The following is a 21,319-nucleotide window of genomic DNA, read 5'->3' on the forward strand; positions in this document are numbered from 1 at the left end:
CCCCGGGAAAGGGGGTGGAGAGGAGGCGGCCCCAGCGCCCCGGCCCCCGGCAGGTCGGCGGCCAATCCGCTGGGGGAAGGGGTGGAGAGTCGGCGGCTCCGGCGGAGAGAGGCCTAGGGGGGTGGGGAGTCGGCCTGGCTCGCACCGCCCTGGCCCCGCCCCCGGCCCGCGCCACCGCCCGCGCCGCGCGCCGCCGCTGTCAATCAAGGGCGAGTCAGCCGGGCTCGGGCGGAGAGAGGAGCTGCTACGCCACAGCCCAGCGGCGGCCATTCGCGGAAAAAGAGGCAGAGCCTGTGCCAGCTACAGCCTCCTCCGAGCCACCGCGGGCGGGCGGGACCGGCCTCTCCTCCCGCCTCGCCCCCACCCCCACCCACCTCTATCCCAGTGTCTCCGTCTGAGGGTTTGTCCTGTTAATGCGGGATGAGCGGTACGTATTCTCCACCCCCCTCGGTCTCCTTCACCGCCTCCCTCTCCCTCCCTCCCCAGACCCTGCTCGGTTCTCCCCCCTCCCCCGGGGCCGCTGAGATGCTTTAAGGGGAGGAGGAGAGGGAGGGAGGGAATCAGGGGGAGGGAAGGAGGGTTGTGTTTTGTCTTAATGTCTGAGCTAGAACAACCTCCTTCTGGGTGTTGCTCTGGAGCCGATGGGTCGGGTTTCAAACCACGTTTTGTGATATCCCCCTCCTCCCTTCCCTCCTTCTCCCCCACCCCCTGCCGGTGTGCAGGGATCGCCGGTTTATGGAGATTAATGTTCGGGGGGAGGGGGGAGAAGTGAAGAGGGGGAAGACAAATAATAATAATCCTAATAACCTGTTGTCGTGTATGTGTGTATGGGGGGGTTTGTTGCAGATCAGAAGAAGGAGGAGGAGGAGGAGGCGGCGGCAGCGGCGATGGCTACAGAAGGAGGGAAAACCTCTGAGCCAGAGAATAACAATAAAAAAACCAAAACCTCAGGCTCCCAGGTAAAAGCCAACATACGGAAAAAAAAAAAAAAAATCATCACGGAACATTAGGGAAGAAAGGGAGTTATGCCCTTTAAATGCCCAAAAGTAAAGAGCAAAATAAAAATGTTTATCCACTCAAAGCATCTTAAAGTGAGGAACTTAAATTGTAAATTCATGAAGATTTCACATATTTGAGGCTATAACGTTGTTTAAAATTACATCAGTAACTTATACTGTAAGAAAAAGGTATGTATTTTCCCAAGGGCATTTTGAGCTTAGGTGAATAACACTTTAGGAAAGTTTGTTAGAATTTTTTTTTTTTTTACTTAAACTTTGTATTACAGGTTCTGTTTCCTTATCCATATAGTTCTTACCTGTGTTTGTTAATATTTCTTTTTTTATTTCTGCCACTTCTTGAGTAAGTTCTGATATGTAGAGCTGTCAAAATAAATAAATGACCCCCTCCCAACTTCTGGCCTCCACTAAATCCGCCCACTTTTTCCCCCCCTCTCCTTTACCATTCCATTTTGGTTAGGACTCTCAGCCCTCTCCTCTGGCTTTACTGGCAGCTACTTGCAGCAAAATAGGGACTCCTGGTGAAAATCAAGCAACTGGACAACAACAAATTATTATAGATCCAAGCCAAGGATTGGTGCAACTTCAGAATCAACCACAACAGCTAGAACTGGTAACAACGCAACTTGCTGGAAACGCTTGGCAACTTGTTGCCTCCACTCCTCCTGCTTCAAAAGAAAATAACGTTTCTCAACCAGCTTCTAGTTCATCTAGTTCTTCCAGCAGTAATAACGGGAGTGCATCTCCTACAAAAGCTAAATCAGGTAATTCTTCCACCCCTGGTCAATTTCAAGTCATACAAGTACAAAATCCAAGTGGTAGTGTACAGTACCAAGTGATTCCACAACTTCAAACAGTGGAAGGTCAGCAAATTCAAATCAATCCAACTAGTAGTTCATCTCTACAGGATTTGCAGGGTCAGATTCAGCTAATTTCTGCAGGTAATAATCAAGCTATACTCACAGCTGCTAATAGGACATCTTCTGGGAATATTCTTGCTCAAAACCTCGCAAATCAGACAGTTCCAGTCCAAATTAGACCTGGTGTTTCAATACCACTGCAATTACAGACCCTTCCTGGTACTCAGGCTCAAGTTGTAACAACCCTACCAATTAACATTGGAGGAGTGACTTTGGCTTTGCCAGTGATAAACAACGTGACTACTGGAGGAGGGACTGGACAAGTTGGCCAGCCTGCTACTACTACTGATAGTGGGACTTCTAATGGGAATCAGTTAGTTTCCACACCCACAACCACCACTGCTTCTGCCAGTACTATGCCGGAATCACCCTCCTCCTCCACCACCTGCACAACCACCGCTTCAACATCTCTAACAAGCAGTGACACATTAGTGAGCTCAGCAGATACAGGCCAGTATGCAAGCACATCAGCCAGTAGTTCTGAACGCACCATTGAAGAATCTCAAACACCTGCTGCTACTGAGTCTGAAGCACAGAGCTCCAGTCAGCTTCAGCCTAATGGAATACAGAATGCACAGGATCAATCAAATTCTCTTCAGCAAGTGCAAATTGTAGGCCAGCCTATCTTACAACAGATCCAGATCCAACAGCCTCAGCAACAGATTATTCAGGCTATTCCACCACAGTCATTTCAACTTCAGTCAGGGCAGACAATTCAGACCATCCAGCAGCAGCCTTTGCAGAATGTTCAACTTCAAGCAGTAAATCCGACTCAGGTGCTTATCAGGGCTCCAACTTTAACACCTTCAGGGCAAATCAGTTGGCAAACTGTACAGGTTCAGAATATTCAGAGTCTTTCAAATTTGCAAGTTCAGAATGCTGGGTTATCCCAACAATTAACCATCACCCCAGTGTCTTCAAGTGGTGGCACAACTCTTGCTCAGATTGCTCCTGTGGCTGTTGCTGGTGCCCCAATAACTTTGAATACTGCCCAGCTTGCATCAGTGCCTAACCTTCAGACAGTGAGCGTTGCCAATCTGGGTGCTGCAGGCGTTCAAGTGCAGGGAGTTCCAGTTACAATCACTAGTGTTGCAGGTAAGTTACAACGTGTTTTCTGTTTAACTACAGTATAAACAGTTTTTAGTAATGATCAACTAGTGCTTCTCTTTGCTAACTCTTAGATTTGATATGATCTTTGAAGTAAACAAATGATCATAAGGAATTAAAACCAAACAAGAATACAGTATGAACAGCCATAACTATAGCAATCAGTGTGACCTGTTCACATCTGTAGATTTTAGTGTCGGGTTTTATGTGTTAAATTTGTTAAATAGACCGTTTTAAAAATTCTTCCATGAAACAAAATTTTCTCATTGGAATCCTAATTGTCTTCTGTAATTTAGACATCATGTTTGAGTACACTTGAACTCTTTAGAAAGAACTCTAGTTAAAATGATGTTCACCTGTTCTTCAGGAAAAGTAGGTTTAAATTGAAGTATGTATAGTTGAGAGTCTGTTGAAGTTTGAGTTCTGCTGTGTAATAAGTCTAGCTTTTTTTTTTTTAAACTGGAAGTTATTGCTCAAATTTCAGCATCTTGTTGCCAGTGTTTTGTATTTTATTATACTGTGTCATTATAAACTAGATATTGTTGCACTTAAGGAATAGAATTTGAAGTTGCAAATTGTTTCATTAACTTTTATGCCTACTTTTTGCTCTAATCAGGATTTGCTCTAGACTGTGAATTAATAGTTCTTTCATTAAAAATTTTTATTGTTTAAGTTTTGAGGTCATTGTATTATTTGTAGATGTTTAATGTGAGGTTGGTGGAAAGCAATATAAAAATGTAGACAGTAAAATGTCACTAATTTGGACTAACTGTAGAAAGGTCATTTTTAAACCAATTATAAAAGCAGTTGTTATTTGTTATGCATATAAATAGATACTGCTAAAGTACTTGGAAAACTAGTCCCTAGTAAGTAGTTTAATCTTTTTTGAAACAGTCTTATTGTACCTAATACTTGTTGACTTCTAGTAATTAAATATTTTTCATTGATTCTGGTTTGGTGAAAACCTAGTTGTGGTTTTAAGTGCTGTTGGTACTTTTAAATCTTGTTAATTGAATATTTCTATTTTGGTAATCTGAAATAAACAAGCTTGTCACTTTTGAATGACCTTTCTTAACACAAGTTGCAAAAAAAATATACTAAAAGTTAATACATAGAGTAGATGCATACATGTAAAATTGGAAATTGCCTGATAGGACCTATTGATTCAGGAGAACATAGACTACATTTTTTTTTCATAGATACCCACTACCTCTAGACCAGTGCCATCCAATAGAACTTTCTGTGCTCTTGGAAATGTTCTCTCTCTGTCCTATCAAACATGTTAGCCACTAGTGACATGTGGCTATTGAGCACTTTAAAATGTGGCTAGTGCAACTGAAGAACAGGGTTTTAAATGTTTATTTGAGTAGCCACATTTAGCTAATGGCTCCTATATTGATAGCACAGTAATCTTTTTAGTATTTTAATTTGATACTTTTTCCTCTATCACCATTACAGTACAATTATGTAAGTGATTCTCTGGCTTATAATCCTTAACTTGCTTTGTTCCTACTCATTTTCTAAACATTAACAGTGATTGGAGCATTTCAGAACAGTGTCTGCATTTGGTAGGTTGAGTGACAGTTTGCATTGTCACAGCAAAAGTTATTTCATCTTGACCTTTAAGTGTTAGTTAGTGAATTGTAGTAATTAAGAGAATTGAGTAATTTATAATTTAGATTAGAAGTAGCCACTTCTGCTCTTTAATTAATGTATGTTACAATCCAGAGGTTTCCCCTTCCCTGTTGAGAGTAAGCCAGTGTTCTGACCCCTCAACTCAAACTCACTTGAGTGGTTCATTTTAAACACAGGATCCAGCTTCTGGGATTAAGAATCACCTGGAAAATTTGAAAGAATCAAGGGTCTAATCATCAGCAGTAAACCAGAAGACAGAATATGGAAACAGAAGAGTATAGCTTGCCTCAGAAAATAGATTGACTGGCAAAAAAGGAAAAACTTTAGTTTTTAATTTCACAAATATATTTTGAGGATGGCTACTGTATGTTGAGCACTCCTAAGAGATGTGTTTATTTCTTTATTTTAATGGGTGATTTTTTTTTTTAAACTTAGAGAGTTCATATGCTTTAGGAGCTCCACTTAAAAAATGAGGAAAATTGAACTTTACATATTTGGATTTTTCCCCCCGAAGCCCAAGGACTTTAAGTTTTGTTGATGTTGCAGAGTTAATGTTATAGTAGATCAGCTCCATTTTTAAAAGAGATCCACATTACAAAGACCAGAAATTAATCCAGGTTTAGTTGTTTGCAGATTTTATCCTAATGCCTATCATGGTAGTTGCTTTTTGAAGTATGGTACTCAAGGTGATGGAGAAGGGTTGGGGACATAGTTCAGTGGTAGAGCACTCACTTAGCTTGTGTGAGGCCCTGGGTTAAACGCTCAGTACTCAAAAAAAAAAAAAAAAAAAAAAAAAAGAGAGAGAGACACACACATAACAGTTTGGAATTGGGAGTAGAGCCCAGGAATGATTATAGTGGAGCTAATAAAATTGCTCTGTTTTCTTTGGTTTTGTGTTTTTAAGACTTTAAAGAGTAGAAGACCAAATATTTTAATGCTTTGAGAAGAGGAGAACAAATACTTACATATCCCTTTTATAAATGAGCCCTGGAATTTCAGATCTGTAACTTCGTATCCCTATTCCATTTTAAATACCTTCTTGGTTATTTCATGTTTTTCTTCATGAGAATGTTTAATTTGTAGAAGTGTATTTACTCTTAATAGTCACAAGTTTTAAAAAATATTTTTAATTTTTAATTGACACATAATAGTTGTACTTATTCATGAGATATAGTTTGACATTTCAGTACATCTGTACAATGTATCACCCACCTCAGATGTTTATCATTTCTTTGTGTTGGGAACATTCAAAATTCTATTAGTAATTTTGGAATATTCAATTAATTGTCAGCCACAGTTATCCTACTGAGGTTTGGAACATTAGAAATTACTACTCTTATTCAACTAACTGCCTGTGTACCCACTAACCATCCTCTCTCTGTCACCTCGCCTCTTCCCTGGTTCTGATAACCACTGTTCTGTTCTTCATGTTTTTGAGATAACTCTTTCTCTCTCAACATATAAATGAGAACACTGTCTATATTTGAAAACATTATTGGTCAGCTTTAGCAGAATGTTATAGGTAGCTCAAGGACAAAGGTTAAAACTTATGCACCATCCATCCTCATTTTACTCTTCAGGGGGTATGGGGGAGATATGAATGATATGGACAAAGAATGGAAAAAATCCTACAAAGCAAATCTAATGAAACCAGTTCTTGAATCTGGGGAGCTTTGCACTTTGTATTATGAAATGAGACGCTCTCTTTTCTTGCTAATGTACTCAAAATAGTATGTTTCTGTGCTTTGGTCTAATCTAAAAATTCTGATTTTTAGGCTAAGCATCTTTAACAATTAGTTAAAATTGTAGTAGGAAGTAAATACATGTGCTTTCTGCATGTTTCTTTATTGGGATTCTGAGATTAAAGGAAAAGTGGGGAACCTTATTTTAAGTTAAGCACAAAGATAACAACTAATTGTACTTTGGCTTAAGGACCTCTTTTGTTTTAACTAAGTGAGGAGAGTGCAGGTTTTGTTCAAATGAGAACTATCTTCATATTGTCCCTAGTTACCAAGTGAACTTCAGGAGTTAGACCCTAAAGAATTTAGAGTTTTTAGGAACCATTGGTATATATAATTGTAATTAACTTGGGCTGGCCAGAGCCAGTGATTTAGCTTATTTTGGGCTATAATCATCACATATAGTAACACATCATGCTATAGGCCTTTTGCTTGATGACTGGATACTGCTTTGTTAATTTTAGTGGAAATTACATTTGCTATGCTAGTTTTCCCACAAAGGAAGTTCCGACTTGATAAGATATTGCTGACGCTGAGACTCTTACCAAATTCCTTTATTTTTGTGGGGGCATTGAAGTTTAAACCTGGGGATATAGTATGAAGCCAGAAATTGGAAAGCCAGTTCTTCATTACTGGTAAATATGGGGACCAAATAATATAATTGAAATTTATGTTTAATTTATAAAACTAATTTAATCTAGTAGAATTATCCTCTTACATCCAGAGCTACTAAAAGTAGAAACTTGGCTTGAGATTTAACACAAATAAAGTTTTATTTTGCCATATAGGTTATATTAATTTGGATTTCACTACTAGGCATCTTAAAAGGTCTGTATATATACATAAACTTATACTCAATTTGGTTGTTTTTCAGACAAGTCAGATTTACTTTTGTAACTCTTATTTTCTTAAAATCTTCTAACACTCTTTGTTACAGATTAGAATTTGTTAACAAGGGACTTACATCTTATACCCTAATGAATGATTTGGGTTCTGAACTACCAAATTGGTTTTAGCCATTAGATAGTTTGTTCCTGTAAGATGAAAAGGACTCAAGTTAGAGATAACATTAATTTTTTAAAAGGGCATCTTCTGCAAAGGATTTCAGGATTGAGAAAGGAGCAAGGGAAAACACTTTCAATCATTTGCTTTCTAAATTCTAAATCAGGCTGGATGTTATAGCACTTACCTGTAATCCCAGTTAATCAAAAAGCTGAGAGAGGAAGATTGCAAATTCAAGGCCAAACTGGGCAATTTAGCAAAACCCTGTTACAAAAAAGAAGAAGGTCTGGGGATATAGCTCAGTGGTAGAGCACCCCTGGGTTCAATCCCCCCCCCCCCAAAAATATATATATAAATAAATAAATAAATTAGTGTGTGTATATATATATATATATATATATGTATATATATATATATATATATATATATATATTTATATATATGTAAATCTTTCGAGTTTTGGGGCAGTCCAGAATAGTAGATTTAAGAGAAAATAGAAAAGGAAGTTTGATTAGGAAGCTAGGGGAAGGGGATATATGTAGACATTGTAGAATTACAGAGATTTATAAAATGATAGTATTTTTTAATGGGAAAGGATCCTTGGCTTACTAGCTCTGACCTTTTGCTATTGCTGCTAAAGTCTGTTTATAAAAGCATTTTATTGTTTTAAGTGAAAGCAGAAATATGGGTCAGGTGTTGTAGTCTCTAATAAGTGGGAATGACACATTAAGGATTGATTAAAAATGGGGGGAACCTGGCCTGATACCAGACCATACACATATATGTGCTATTCTGTACTCTTCTGAACTGTAATGTACATGATGAGGGTTGTTTTACTACCTAATGAATGAGCAAAGTGTGTCAAAGAAAATCTGTTTTAAATGCAAATTGCTTATAGAAGTAGGTGGTGGTAAGATGAAGGCTTAATGAAGTTGTAGTTACTAAGGAAACTTCAAAATAATCGAGTTGCTCCCATCCTCATTCCTTAGCCCTATTATTAGAAATGAGTAAATTGAAGCCCAGAAAGGTTGAAAGACTTTCTTGTATTTTATGGCTAAGTGAGAGCTGGAATCTTGACTTCTGCTCCAGTTGTTTTTCCGGGTTTGTTATCCAGATCTCTTGTGAGAAAATGTAGCTGAAGTTTAGAAATCAAGGAGGGACAGCTCTCCACTTGAATTTGTCTTTCACAGGCTGTTCCTGTCTTCACTGAATATTCCAGCTCTTGTATATTAAGTATGATATTACTGGTGAAAAATAGAATTCTCTAGGTTTCCGTGTTACAGAATTTAATGGTGGGAACTAGGTGATAGTATTTTTCTCTTTCTTGAAAGAGCATGTTCAGAAAAAAAGATGTTAGTAAATTATTTTTATACCTTTATTTTATTTATTTATTTTTTTTAATGCGGTGCCAGGGATAGAAGAACCCAGTGCCTCATGCATGCTAGGCAAGTGCTCTAGCCATAACTCCTACGTGTAAATTTTACATGTAGGTAAGGAAATCCTTGGGCTATAAAGAAGTATCTTTTCCCAAACTGTAGTTAGAAATGGCTTTTTCTTTTAAATGAAACTTGTGAAGGAAAGAAGTAGACATTTATTGTTTACCTAATATGTGTTAGGTGCTGGACCAGCGTTTATATGGTCTTATTAAACCTTACAATATTCTTATAAGTATTGTGTCCATTTTATAGACAGCCTTACTGAGCTTTAATTTCTTTAGGAAACTATGACTGCCAGTAAGTGGGAACAGCATGATTCAAAGTCATCTTTGATTCCATTCCTATTGTTACATAAGAAGCTACAGGATAAGTCCACAGACTTTTGCGTCTGATATCTATGCGGAAATCTTTAAAAGGGCTGATTGGTGACTTTGAAAATTGAAATATTGACTGTGCAATTAAGCTCTCTCCTAACACCAATAATTTGTGGTACTGACATATAATAATGAACAAAAGTGGTAAAAGAAGTGGTAAATTCCAACTAGTGTGGCTACATGGAGACCTTGTTAAGCTCAGATTTATTGTATGTGGAGAATAGAAGGAGGAGCATAGGATTAAGAATGAAAACAAAAAATAGCATGTATTTTAAGAATAATGTCAGGAAAATAGAAACTCATAATAAAAACAGGATTTTGAAAACATTTTAAACAACTTGCCAGGACTTTATTTATTTATTTTTTAATTTATTTTTTGGTACCGGGGATTGAACAGGGATGCTACTGAGCCACATCCCCAGTCCTTTTTAATATTTTATTTAGAGACAGGGTCTCACTGAATTGCTTAGGGCCTTGCTAAGTTGCTGAGGCTGGTTTTGAACTTCCCATCCTCCTGCCTCAGCCTCCAGAGCCACTGGGATTACAGGTGTGTGCCATCACACTTTGAATCAGAGCAAGATGGACACTCATTGAGCAAAATTGTGTAATATGAAGAGGGGACATAGCAAAGGCAGAGTTTTTCTATTCTGCTTCTCTTAACCAGAAGGAAAATATAGTACCAGCTGAAATGAGTTCCCTGTCACTATGAGATAATTGTTCAAGGTAAGTGAGGAGATATATCACATTTAGTTGTTTTGTGTAGGGGGTGGGGTGGGGGGGTACTGGGATTGAACCCAGATGCTGTACCACTGAGCTACATCCCCAGCCCTTTTTTAAATTTTCAAAACAGGGTCTTGCTAAATTGCAGAGGCTGACCTCAGACTTTTTAGTCTTGCCTCACTCAGCCTTCTGAGTCTCTGAGATTACAAACATATAGACTTGTCACTGTGCCTGGCTAGGTTTTTCTGTCAGTACCACAAATTACTGACTATGATGATGGTACAGATTATTCCTATCCTATGGTCAGAAGGAACTTTCAGATTCTGTTTCAAACTAGTATCAGTAAAATATTAGGGTGGAAAAAGTACCAGAAAATTAAGGATGAATAAGCACCTCAATTTTTTAAAATATTCTAAGCTTCAAACAAATCAGTTTGATTACTGTATTTAACAGTCTTTGAATGAATCATAAAGTAGATGGCCCCTGAGCATTTGAACAACAATCCAGGATCATTGGGAGCCACTGTGGGCTGACTAAGAAACTGGGTTCCTAGCCATGCATGCTGGTGCAGGCCTGTAATCTCAGCAACTGGAAGGCTGAGACAGGAATATGTAAGTTTGAGGCCAGCCTCAGCAGTTTAGTGAGGCCCTAAGCAACTTAGTGAGACCCTGGCAAAAATAAAAAGTAAAAAGAAGGCCAGGGTTGTAATCAGTGGTAAAACAGCCCTGGGTTCAATCTGCAGTACTGCCCTATCCTCATCTTCTTTGCTTAAGCTTTCTAATGAGTATACCAAGAAAGCAATGGCAGCACAATGACACAATTTCTGAATGGTTCATAACTGGTCACACAATCAGATGAAACCTGTTAATTGATTGTCTACGTTAATAGTTGTCTTTGGCATTTTGGCATGGGATTCTACCTTTGATACAGTCCTGTATAACTTTCTTTTTCAAGTACCAGGCTGGAAGATGACCTTATTTTATTTACTGAATTCAAAGATGAGACAAAGCTGGGAGATGGTGCTAATATGATAGGAGATAAAATTGAGATTCAGGGTGATCTTAAGAGGCTCCAATGCTGGGAAGATAAATACAACAGATAAGATCCTGTACTTAAAAGTGGGGAGTATTATATTTCTATAGGATAAAAAACCTGGCTTGCAGCAGGATTGTGAAAATGATTAGGGTTTTATTGGTTTAGTGTGGACTGAGAGTAGAGTATAGGTTTTTCTGTACTTCGTGCTTGTCATACTGCTTCTGCAATAATGTACACAGTTCTGGGTGGCATGTTTTAAGTGAGACATTGACAAACTAGCAAGCATATCAAGAAGGTTCCCAGAATGAAGAATGTGGAAAATATTTTATACTGGTAATAATTAAAGAAAGGCACTTTTTATTGTTAAGTGAGAACAAGAGAAAATGTGACAGCTATCTTTGGATATATGAAGGCCTGGTTGTTTTTTTTTTTTTAAACCTAAATAGTTCTGTTTTGTTTGGCCCTGGGAAACACAACATGCATGTGTATACACACACACACACACACACACACACAGTCTAGAACTAAACCATAATGGAATGATGTTTCATTAGTGATCTTTTGTCATTAAAGATTAGCTGTCCATCTGTCAGAGATTACTGTAGACTATTTTAAAAGACTTTCTTGTGTATAAAGTTTGATTAGATGAACTGTGAGTTGACTTTCAATTTTAAAACTTAACATTCTATGGATATTTGAGTTTATGGACATATATACGTCTGTCCAGCCTGTGGTCAGAGAGTTCTATAAGTCTTAAACTTACCTGATAGAATAAGTAGGGTTTTGAGGAGGAAGTTTGAAGGTGATGTTTACCATTTTTCTTATCAGAGGCTATATAATACAGATTAATTCTATGATGCAATGAATGTTTAACTCATATATTAATATATTAATATGTTCTTCATTATTTAGGTTTGTAGGTGCTAATGATAGACCCAGCCTGATTCCCTCTTAAAATTGGGATATTTTTCAGTATTATTTGTCCTTTAATTTGGTGAATATCAAAGCATTAAAGATAAAATTGAGATTCAGGGTGATCTTAAGAGGCTCTAAACATACACTTTGGCACCCAGCACTGATTTGGTACTTATTAGCTCTTTAGTTACAGTTCTGTTTCTGATACTGTTACATTAGTATGAACAATATGATCACTTCTTGAGTGGAATTGGAGAACAGTTGGAAAATCTGGGATCCTGAGATCAAACTCTGAGAAGCACTCACAGCTTTAAATTTGTTAATTTACCCTGTGGAGTATACAAATCCAGAATGTCTGTCTTTGGGGGTTCAAAATATCTAGCACCAGAAGTGTATGTATGTATGTATGTATGTATTTATTTATTTGTTTGTGTGTGTGTGTGTGTGTGTGTGTTTGGTGGTGGTTGTTTTTGAATTGAGACAAGAGAACCTTTTGAATAGGAAAGAAGTGTGATTCATACACCTGAAGGGTCTTTTCCTCAGAGATGATGATAAATGTAGTCAGGTGTGGTTCAAGGAGCAGATTTGTTGTTTATTAACTTCAGAGGCAGGTACTGAGAGCATAGCAGAGGACTGAAAATTAAAACTTTTTGTATTTTTGCTTCCATGGTACCAATTAACTGTTCCACCCTGGGCAAACTTTGTATTTGGAGCTTCATCCTTGTTTTCATTTGTCGAATAGCAATATTAGTTCCTTCTGTCTTTACTTCATAGAGTAGTAAAGATCAGATGTATGTATAAAAAAACCTGTTATAAATAAAACTATATATGAGAGGTGATGATCTGGTACACTCTTAACCTAGTAACATCCACTAAAACAATGTGAAGTAATAAAGTGGGAGAAAGTTATTTTAGGTATGGATATTAGTATTTACATTGGAAGTAAATGAGTGGTTTACATAAGAGAAGTATCAAAACTTTGGCAAAGTTCAACCAAGGATATGAGGAGAGGTGTATGTACAAGTGAAAAAAGCAGTGTTTCCATGTAGTAAGAATTAAATGTCTGCTTTGTGCTCTCAGCTAGCCTTTATTAGATTCTGAGAATACTCACCTGTCATTAAAAGGTGCTTATGTTGGGGAGATAAGGCTTATTATATACATGAAACAATTATCTGGAAATTGCAACTATATGAGATTTTAAACTTAAGTACTGGGTTTTGAGGAATGGCAAACAAGCATGAGAACTCAGAGACAAGTGAGATCAGGGTATTGGAGTAAACAATCAAATCTTTCTTGAATGGATATAGGACTTGATAATAGGCCTCAAGGATTGGTTTGAAAACTGGACATCTGAGACTTTGAAAGTGGAGAGGTGAAGGAAGATGATGTCTTGAGTCAAGCTGCTGAACATGGAATGAACTTGACAGGGATCAAAGCATAAAGACCTCACTTGGAGCTTAGAGCTAACACAGGGAGTGGTATTCCATAGAGGTACAGGGGTATCCCAGAATAGTAGCTCATCCTGTGCTCAGTAGGTAGTATGACATCCGTGTTTCAGCTGGAGAAGTTGTATTTATTGAACCAGTTCCTAACATTTTGAAAAGGAGATTTTGCCAAATCAATAATAAAAGTAAGTTCAAATAACATCAATCTAGTGTGTAGAAGGAATTAAATGGGAATATTTGTGATGCAAATGATATATACTAGAATGTTTCTCTAACTAAAAGTGTGGAAAAGTTAGAAAGGAGCCCAGGAGCCCAGTTAAAAGGGTTTTGTTGAGGTAATTAAGTCATAAAGTCACAGTGCCCTCCAAAGACTATGGCAGTGAAGGAAATGGTTACTAGATATGAAAAACAGATTATTGAACTTTTCTTTAGTACCTAGAATGTTGAGAAATGGTAAGGGATTAGATAAAAACATCAGATTTGTTCTTTTCCCTATGTATCAAGTATGGTAATTGGTATTGAAACACTAATGATGAAGTGAGACATTTTCACCTTTACAGGATATATAATCTGTTGTGGGAGAGACTGTTTTTTATTTTCTTCTAAGATATACTTTGTACATTTTAATATATTTAACATTGAAATACACCTTATAATAAAAATCATTTCATAGTTTAATAGACTTTTTTCTTTCTTGAGGTCATTCACATCTTAGACTCAATGGAATATGATGTATATATAGTTTATTAGATTACAATGTGACATTTGGTTTATAAGAGCTACGAGTGAAGTGTTATGGAAGCCCATAGGAAAGGAGAACTGGTTCTGGGAATGTGTTCATGGAGAAGTTTATAACTGAGCTGGGATTTAAAAGAAAACTGAAAATTTGCCAAGTCAAAAGAAAGAGGAGTACTATTTCAGGTTGTATTGGATGTCACATGTAGTTTGAAAATTCAATTAGTATTGTGTATACTTTATGGAATTTAGACTTAGATTAAGTAATAATAGTATATATTAACAAATATGTATACATATGTATATATGTACATACACACACGTGTATTTTCTTCTCACGCCCTGGTGAACATTTCTCCATACATATGATCTTGATACTAGGAAAAATATACAGGCAGAGAACTTAGACTTAATAGAAGAATGGAATGAATGAATAGATCCTTGAAATAGATTCAAGATTCATACTTAAAGAATGAGAGTTTATGATTATAAAAGGAAAAGTGATCAGTAAAGTGAAATAAAGAGAATTTGTATCAGATTGCTTTATATATTTTTGGTAGACAATTGCAGGCAAAAACTTTGGAAGAAAGGGGAATTTGAAGAGAACTTGAAAGTGCGTACAGACTCCAGTTTGTTTCTCTCCATCTGAGGTTATATAGATGCTTCGTAAGGAGGCCATCAAGAGGGGTTTAGCACAGTTCTGTAAATAATGAGACAAGTCACCATAGCTTTTTGTTCACAGAAGCGGAGCTGCTTTTGCACAGGAGTATAGGAACCAGATAGTGATCTATGCTGTGGTAAGTGGGTACCTGTGCTTGGTTTGGGGCTGTGGGAGGGCTGGAAAACCCTTGTTTTGGTATAGTTGAGGATGTTGACACCAGGGAGTTGAAGGAGAAAAAGGAAGAGGAAAAGATTAGATGAATGTGATGTCAAATACTAACTGGATATATATAGGAGAAATATCTAAGATGCTTTATAAATCCTGTAGGTTTTCCCAGATAGCTAAATGTACTTATGAAGCAATTTGAGACATTTGACAGATATTGTCATACATACTATAAATTATAATGTTTGTTGAAACAGACATCTAAGTATTTGTGATTTTAGTTTTATGATGTTAAAGCATGCTGTAATTTTATTTCTAGAATTTCTCTTGTCCTCATTAGTAGGCTACAACTACCTATATTTATTTTTATAATAGAGCAGGTAAATGCTTTTAGTAATTCCTTGATAGACTTTTATCCATTTCACTGACTCCCACTGGTGGACTGTATCCATGAATTCAGTAAACAAATAGATACTCAGCATCTATATTGTGTGGCTTCATGTGTTCTTTATAAGGTTTAATATCATGGGACTGATCTCCTGTCCCATATATTCTAATGGGGAAAGAAATCATGCTGTTTTATTTCGTGAATAAGACAAGTAGTAAAGGGGTACTTCTTTCATCCTTATATTTTATATTTTGGCTGACATTTACTGCATGGTTGTAGTATACTAGATTATAGATGCAGCATGTGATGTAGTAACTCATTTAATCTTCAGAACACACTATAAGGTAAGTGTTGTCATCCCTCCTTTCAGGTGTAAAAAACTGATCTAGAGAGAAATAACTTGCTCAAGGCCATCTGGTAAATGATGGTTCCAGAACCCTATACTTTAACCTCATTGTGTATTCCCTATGTACTATAGTGTTTGTCTCCTGTGATCATTTATGAAATTAGTTCATTGGTTGTCTTTTGTATGTTATACACTGTTTAAACACTGTGTTTATGGTAACTCATTTTTTTTCCCACAATCCTATAAAGAAGGTGATGGGTGGTGACCTCAATTTATAGAACAAGGAACCGAAGCCATCAGAGGTGAATTTACTTAACAAGGTCATTCAGCCAGTAAGTTAGGGAACTAGGAAGAACAAATTCTTTGTAAGATTGATCTAGGGCTGGCGATGTAGTTCAGTGGTAGAGTACTTACTTAGCATGTGTGAGGCCTGGGTTTGATCCCCAGCACTGGGCAGGGGTGGGGGTGGGGGGGGGTAGCGAGGGGAGGACTGGTTTAGATATCTAGATGAACAGGACTGTAATTGTAGTATAGTATGTTCAGTAAGGCACAGACATTCCTATATCTTTAAAAAAAACTTTATTCATTTTTTATGTGGTGCCAGGGATTGAACCCAGTGCCTCATGCATGCTAGGCAAGCGCTCTACCACTGAGCCACAACCCTGGCCCCCAAACTTCTATATCATCAGCTGAGTGTTCCAGTCCTCATTTCTTTGGGGGCACAGGGCACATTAGTCACAGAGGGAATTAAAATGCCAAAAAAAAAAAAAAGTTTTTATTACTTTGATATCCCATTTTGATTGGAAATTTGAGGGTAGGAAGAATATTTTATATCTGTAGAATTTGTATTCTTCAGGTAATTCTGCATGTCATTTTATGTGAAATTAACTCAATTGACAGGGATGGTGCTGTGGCTTTATTGTTTTGTAGTAGATAAATAATAAGCAAGATCTGCCACTGTATATCAGACATTGTTCTAGATGCTGGGGAAATAAAATATGCCCATTCTCTATTCATGGGGACTGTGCTTTATCTAGGTAAATTGTGTTTTATCTCAATCTTAGAATGTCATTGGCTTTTTGAGGGGGAAGCAAGCCTGTTGTTGTTGTTGTTGTTTGTTTTTTGTGGTTCTGGAGCTCAAATCTAGAGCCTCATGCATACTCAGCAAGCACTCCCCCTCTGAAGTACATCTCCTACCTGGTATTTTTAATTATTGAGGAAAAAAAATCAAGGCTCAGAAAGTTTAAATACTTTACCCAGTGTTACAAAATTAATACATGAAGATATTGGGGAAGGAACCTGAAGTCACTCTTGCTTTAAATCTCTTCCTGCTGTTTCATCATAATTTGTTGAGGCAAAGGAAATCATAGTTTCCATGAAAAGTTTTAAAGGAATTTTCTCTTTCCTTTTTTTTTTTTTTTTTTTTTGGCAATAAACTACCAAAGAGAATTGAAGACCAATTTACATTTTACAGAGGTTGATATATCAGAGTTCATTCACAATATTAAATTAAATAGATTAAATTTAATTTAGCTTTCATTTTCAAAACGTGATTGAGTTCATTTGTTTATCTGTATGTATGTTCATAGTATGTGTGCACATATATTCATTTACATATATATTTTCTTGTTAGAAAAATATTGAGGAATTGGGTATGATAGCACACACCATAATCCCAGCTACTATGGAGGCTGAGGCAGGAGGATGTCAAGTTCAGTTGGAGCCAATCTGGGCAATTTAGCAAGATTTTGTCTCAAAAAATAAAAAGGGTAAAGCTCAGTGGATTGGATTTGATCCCCAGTACTGGGGGCGGGGGGGAGAGACAGGAAAAGGGGATTATATTCTATGCCTATTCACCTTCTGTGTCCTCCCAGCACTACTTTATAATTAAGGTGTCACCCCATTTTGGAGTATTTACAAAAATTTGGTACACCTCTTCACATTTTCACCCTTACCCTAAAGGCACAAATAAAACTTGATTGTCAAAACCAAAGTATTCAAACAGCTTTCAGTGCTTTTTAAAGGCTTCTTTGGCAGCTGCCTGTCTTGGTACTGATAATCATGTATAATTTTCACATTGGAAGGCAAATATGTTTCATTCTGTAAGCAGTTTATGATTAGTAGAGGTTAACTGATACTATTTAAGAAAAACGCTCTGTACTGGAGAGCAGGTGTCTTTGTCATGTGTGATCTTTGGGAATAGCATCTGTTTTTTCTTTAGTACAAGAAAATGCTAGTGTGTGTGTGTGCGCGCGCGCGTATGTGTGTGTGTGGTGGTGGTGAAATAGTTGAGATAACTTTCGTTTAGTGTTAGAATACTGTAATTTTAAGCACAAATGTGTGGAGACTAGATTGGACTTAATTTTATTTCAGTGAATCAAGGGGAGTACTCAGATAAAATATCTAATTATTAATATTGTGAGTTTTAAAACTAATTACTAATATTGTGAGTTTTAAAATTGATTACCTTTTGAAGTTAAACTGTCAGTATTTATAAAAAAAAAGTTAAGTTTTGTTTTGGCAACTCTTTGAAGCCACATGTAATATTGAGTCTGTTATCTATAGATAAAGATCTTTAAAGATCAATATCTATAGGTTGAAATTGTTGTTAAGGACTTACAGAATTTGTTTTAAGAAAATGATTTGTTTGCCAGCATCCTTCTAACTAGGCACAAGCCCTGCCTTGAACAACAACAAAGGTAGAAACCAGGCCTCTACATCCTTGGGCATTTAGATTGATACAAACATTAAAGATGCCTGCTCAGAGACCAGTTGCCCTTTAAATCTGGGGAGTGTGCTTCCCTACCCCTGAGAACTCTAGCTTAAAAGCACAGTCCTGTGATAGTGCATACTGCCACAGTAACTTTCAGAAAGCTCTCCTGTCCGGTATTACCTTCTGACCTTTCAAAAACCAATTCCTGATTTTTAGACCAAAGATTTTTATCCCTTGCGCTCTCTCTTTTTAATAACCATCTTAGCTTACCTGTTTATTACTTTAGCACCTCATGATTGGACTTCTAGTCAGTCTGTCCCATGGACAGTAGTTATGAAATCTAGAAATTTAGAAGTGGTGTTAGGTACATTTATTTTGAAATCTCCATTTCAAAGGAGAAAATATTTTACTTCTTATTCTAGAAAGGGAAGAATGTCACAATTGTTTTGTACTCCTACAGGTCTTATAAGAGGAGTGGTATCTTGTCATCTGCTAGAATTTTTTGCTAATGATATTGAGGCAGGGAGCCTACCAACTACCAACACAAATTTGAGATCAGGTTTTAGCTGATACTGTGGGAAAAAAGTACTATAGATGCTAATGTCAAGAATGCATTTACACAGTGGCTCCTTGTGAAGAATTTTTTAGCTAATAATAAAAGTAGAAACATTTGAAAAGCAATTTATTTAAATTATTTATTATTTTTAATAGATAAATTGTATGTGTTTACATGATGAAGTATATGTACATTGTGGTATGGTTAAATCTAGCTAATAAACAAATGTATTACTGCACATAATTATCGTTTTTCTGGTGAGAATACTTAACACCCATTCTCTAAAAGCAATTTTAACTACAATATTTGCTTGGACTTTATATTATAGGTTAACAAATTTATAACCATTTTAAAAATATGTAATTACCCATGATTACCAATAAATAAAAGATTTGTTTTGGTAATATGTCTTAGAAAGGTTACACTAGCATACTACTATTATTAAGAAGTTAAAAAGAGAAAATTGTGCATTCAAATACTACTTATAAGAACTATCAGTAATGAATTTGTTTCATTAGTTACTAAGAATTCTGCATGCTTTTAAATATGGTATTAGCCCCACACTTGTAGTAGTAAAGGTTATTGAGCAATTAATCTTTAGCGGTTGGGAAAACTGTTTTTCCACATAATAATCTTGTAGACTTGACTGAAAGTAGAGCTGACTTTATGGTGTTGGTGAAAGTAGCAGTGGTCAGAAACCAAGACCGAGGTTCAGTACCCTGTTCTGTCAGTTGTTGTCTGTCATTTTGGATGTCATTTAACTTTCTTGAGCCTCATTGTAAACACTTCATTGTAAACATTATAAAATGAAAACAAGCTGCCTGCCAGACAAGGTTTTTCTGAGGATTAAACTGAATGATATGTGTGAAAATATTCTGTGAAGGCCAAAGCACTAAATAGTTAAGTTTACCTTTAGTCTTATACATTAATAAATGTGTATGCTTACTTAGCATTTTGTACTCTTATTTCCTAGTGCATGGCCATTTTTGTATCTGTGACATAGTACAATGCTGGTACATAGTGTTTAATAAATATTCAGTAAAAATAATTTTTTTAATGTATTCTCATACTTTGATATCTGGGAAGTTGCTGACTCTGGGGGATTTAGCCAGTTCTTAGATAAACAAATAGTCTGCCATTGTGATTTTCAAATACAAACCAGTCAATCCAGAGCCCATATTTCAATCACCTCATAATTATGTCCTAATCACCTAGAACCAGGTACCAGACAATTAGGAAGTATGCCCCAAAGCCCTCTAAAAATCATTTGAAGTAGTTGTCCTGAGCTTATTCTTTTTTGCAGAAAGCAGAAAGTGTGGCTCTGACTCTGGTATTCCCCACCCCTCCAATCTGTGGCCTGGTCTGTTCCTCTTGGGAACTGTCAACAACAAAACTGTCTCTTCAATAGCAGTCAATTTTTTATTAATACATTATTTTGTGTATTTAATTTTTGTAGTACTGGGGATTGAATCCAGAGGTCATTTCCTGCTGCTAAGCTTATATCCCCAGCTCACCCCACCTTTTTGGTTTTTTTTTTGAGATACAGTGTCACTAGGTTGCCCAGGCTGGCCTCAAACTTGTGCTCCTCCTGCCTTGGCCTCCTGAGTCACTGTGATTACAGGCATGAGCCACTGCACCTGGCTAATAGATTATTTTTAAATACTGGGCTACTAAATTATTTTTTTAAACAGTCCTTGTGCCAAAGAATCTTATCTTTAAGAAATAGTGTTAAAGTTTTCTTGGAAATAATTTGCATCAAGATTCAGAATGGTATTGAGATATATATGTTTGTATGTAAAGGTAAATATGTATGTGTCTGTATATAAAAATATTTTTTAACCTTACTGGAAGATGACAGGAATTCTGATCTCTAAGTTACCCTTACAGATCATTTTTGATTGATCTGTAAGGGTAACTTACATGTTACCCTTTTTTTAAAAAAATAAATTTTAAAAGTGAGACCCACATTGGAGATATAGTTTATCCAGATCAAACCTTTAGTTGTTGGCAATGCCAGAAGAACTCAGATCTAACTCCTTGAGGCATAAGTAGATACTCAAGTTCTATAAGGTTTTTTATTAGGAAGAATATTATTAGAGGCAAGTTTTTCTTGCATCTCCTCTTCTCAAGGGAATAAGTTCTTAAAGTAAATGTTGTTTTCTCCTATCCCAGGTGACAGTGATTTGGTTGCTAAGTAATTGTTACAATTGGTGTAGCTTCTCCACTAGCAAAACTAAAATTTAAAATCTAATATGGTCATTTAAATTATTTTACATGCAAGTGTTTAGAGTAAACCCCATATAGTTTATGCCTGAATCTTGCTTTTTCGTGTGTGATTTTTCTTTTATTTTGTTTTCAGCATTAGATTCACAAACCAGGCAGCCTTTAAGCTGCTCTAAATGTTTTATCAT

General features: G+C 36.6%; 1 protein-coding gene across 2 annotated transcripts in view; it reads left to right on the forward strand.

The window, feature by feature from the left end:
- Positions 1–206: 206 nt before the first annotated feature.
- Sp4 (Sp4 transcription factor) overlaps positions 207–21,319 on the forward strand; it is a 57,757-nt gene continuing 36,644 nt past the window's right edge. Inside the window, exons 1-3 of one of the 2 annotated variants that reach the window (XM_046463620.2) lie at positions 207–427; positions 847–959; positions 1,477–3,031. In XM_046463620.2, coding sequence (XP_046319576.1) covers positions 421–427; positions 847–959; positions 1,477–3,031 — 1,675 coding nt within the window. In that variant the 5' untranslated portion in view covers positions 207–420. The remainder of the gene's footprint in view (positions 428–846; positions 960–1,476; positions 3,032–21,319) is intronic. The other variant, XM_046463621.2, reaches the window with a different exon arrangement.

This window comes from Marmota monax, unplaced genomic scaffold (assembly GCF_021218885.2).
Source record: "Marmota monax isolate L192 unplaced genomic scaffold, Marmota_monax_Labrador192_F-V1.1 WCK01_AAM20220418_F8-fsc00057, whole genome shotgun sequence".
In the NCBI taxonomy this organism is placed as follows: Eukaryota; Metazoa; Chordata; class Mammalia; order Rodentia; family Sciuridae; genus Marmota; species Marmota monax.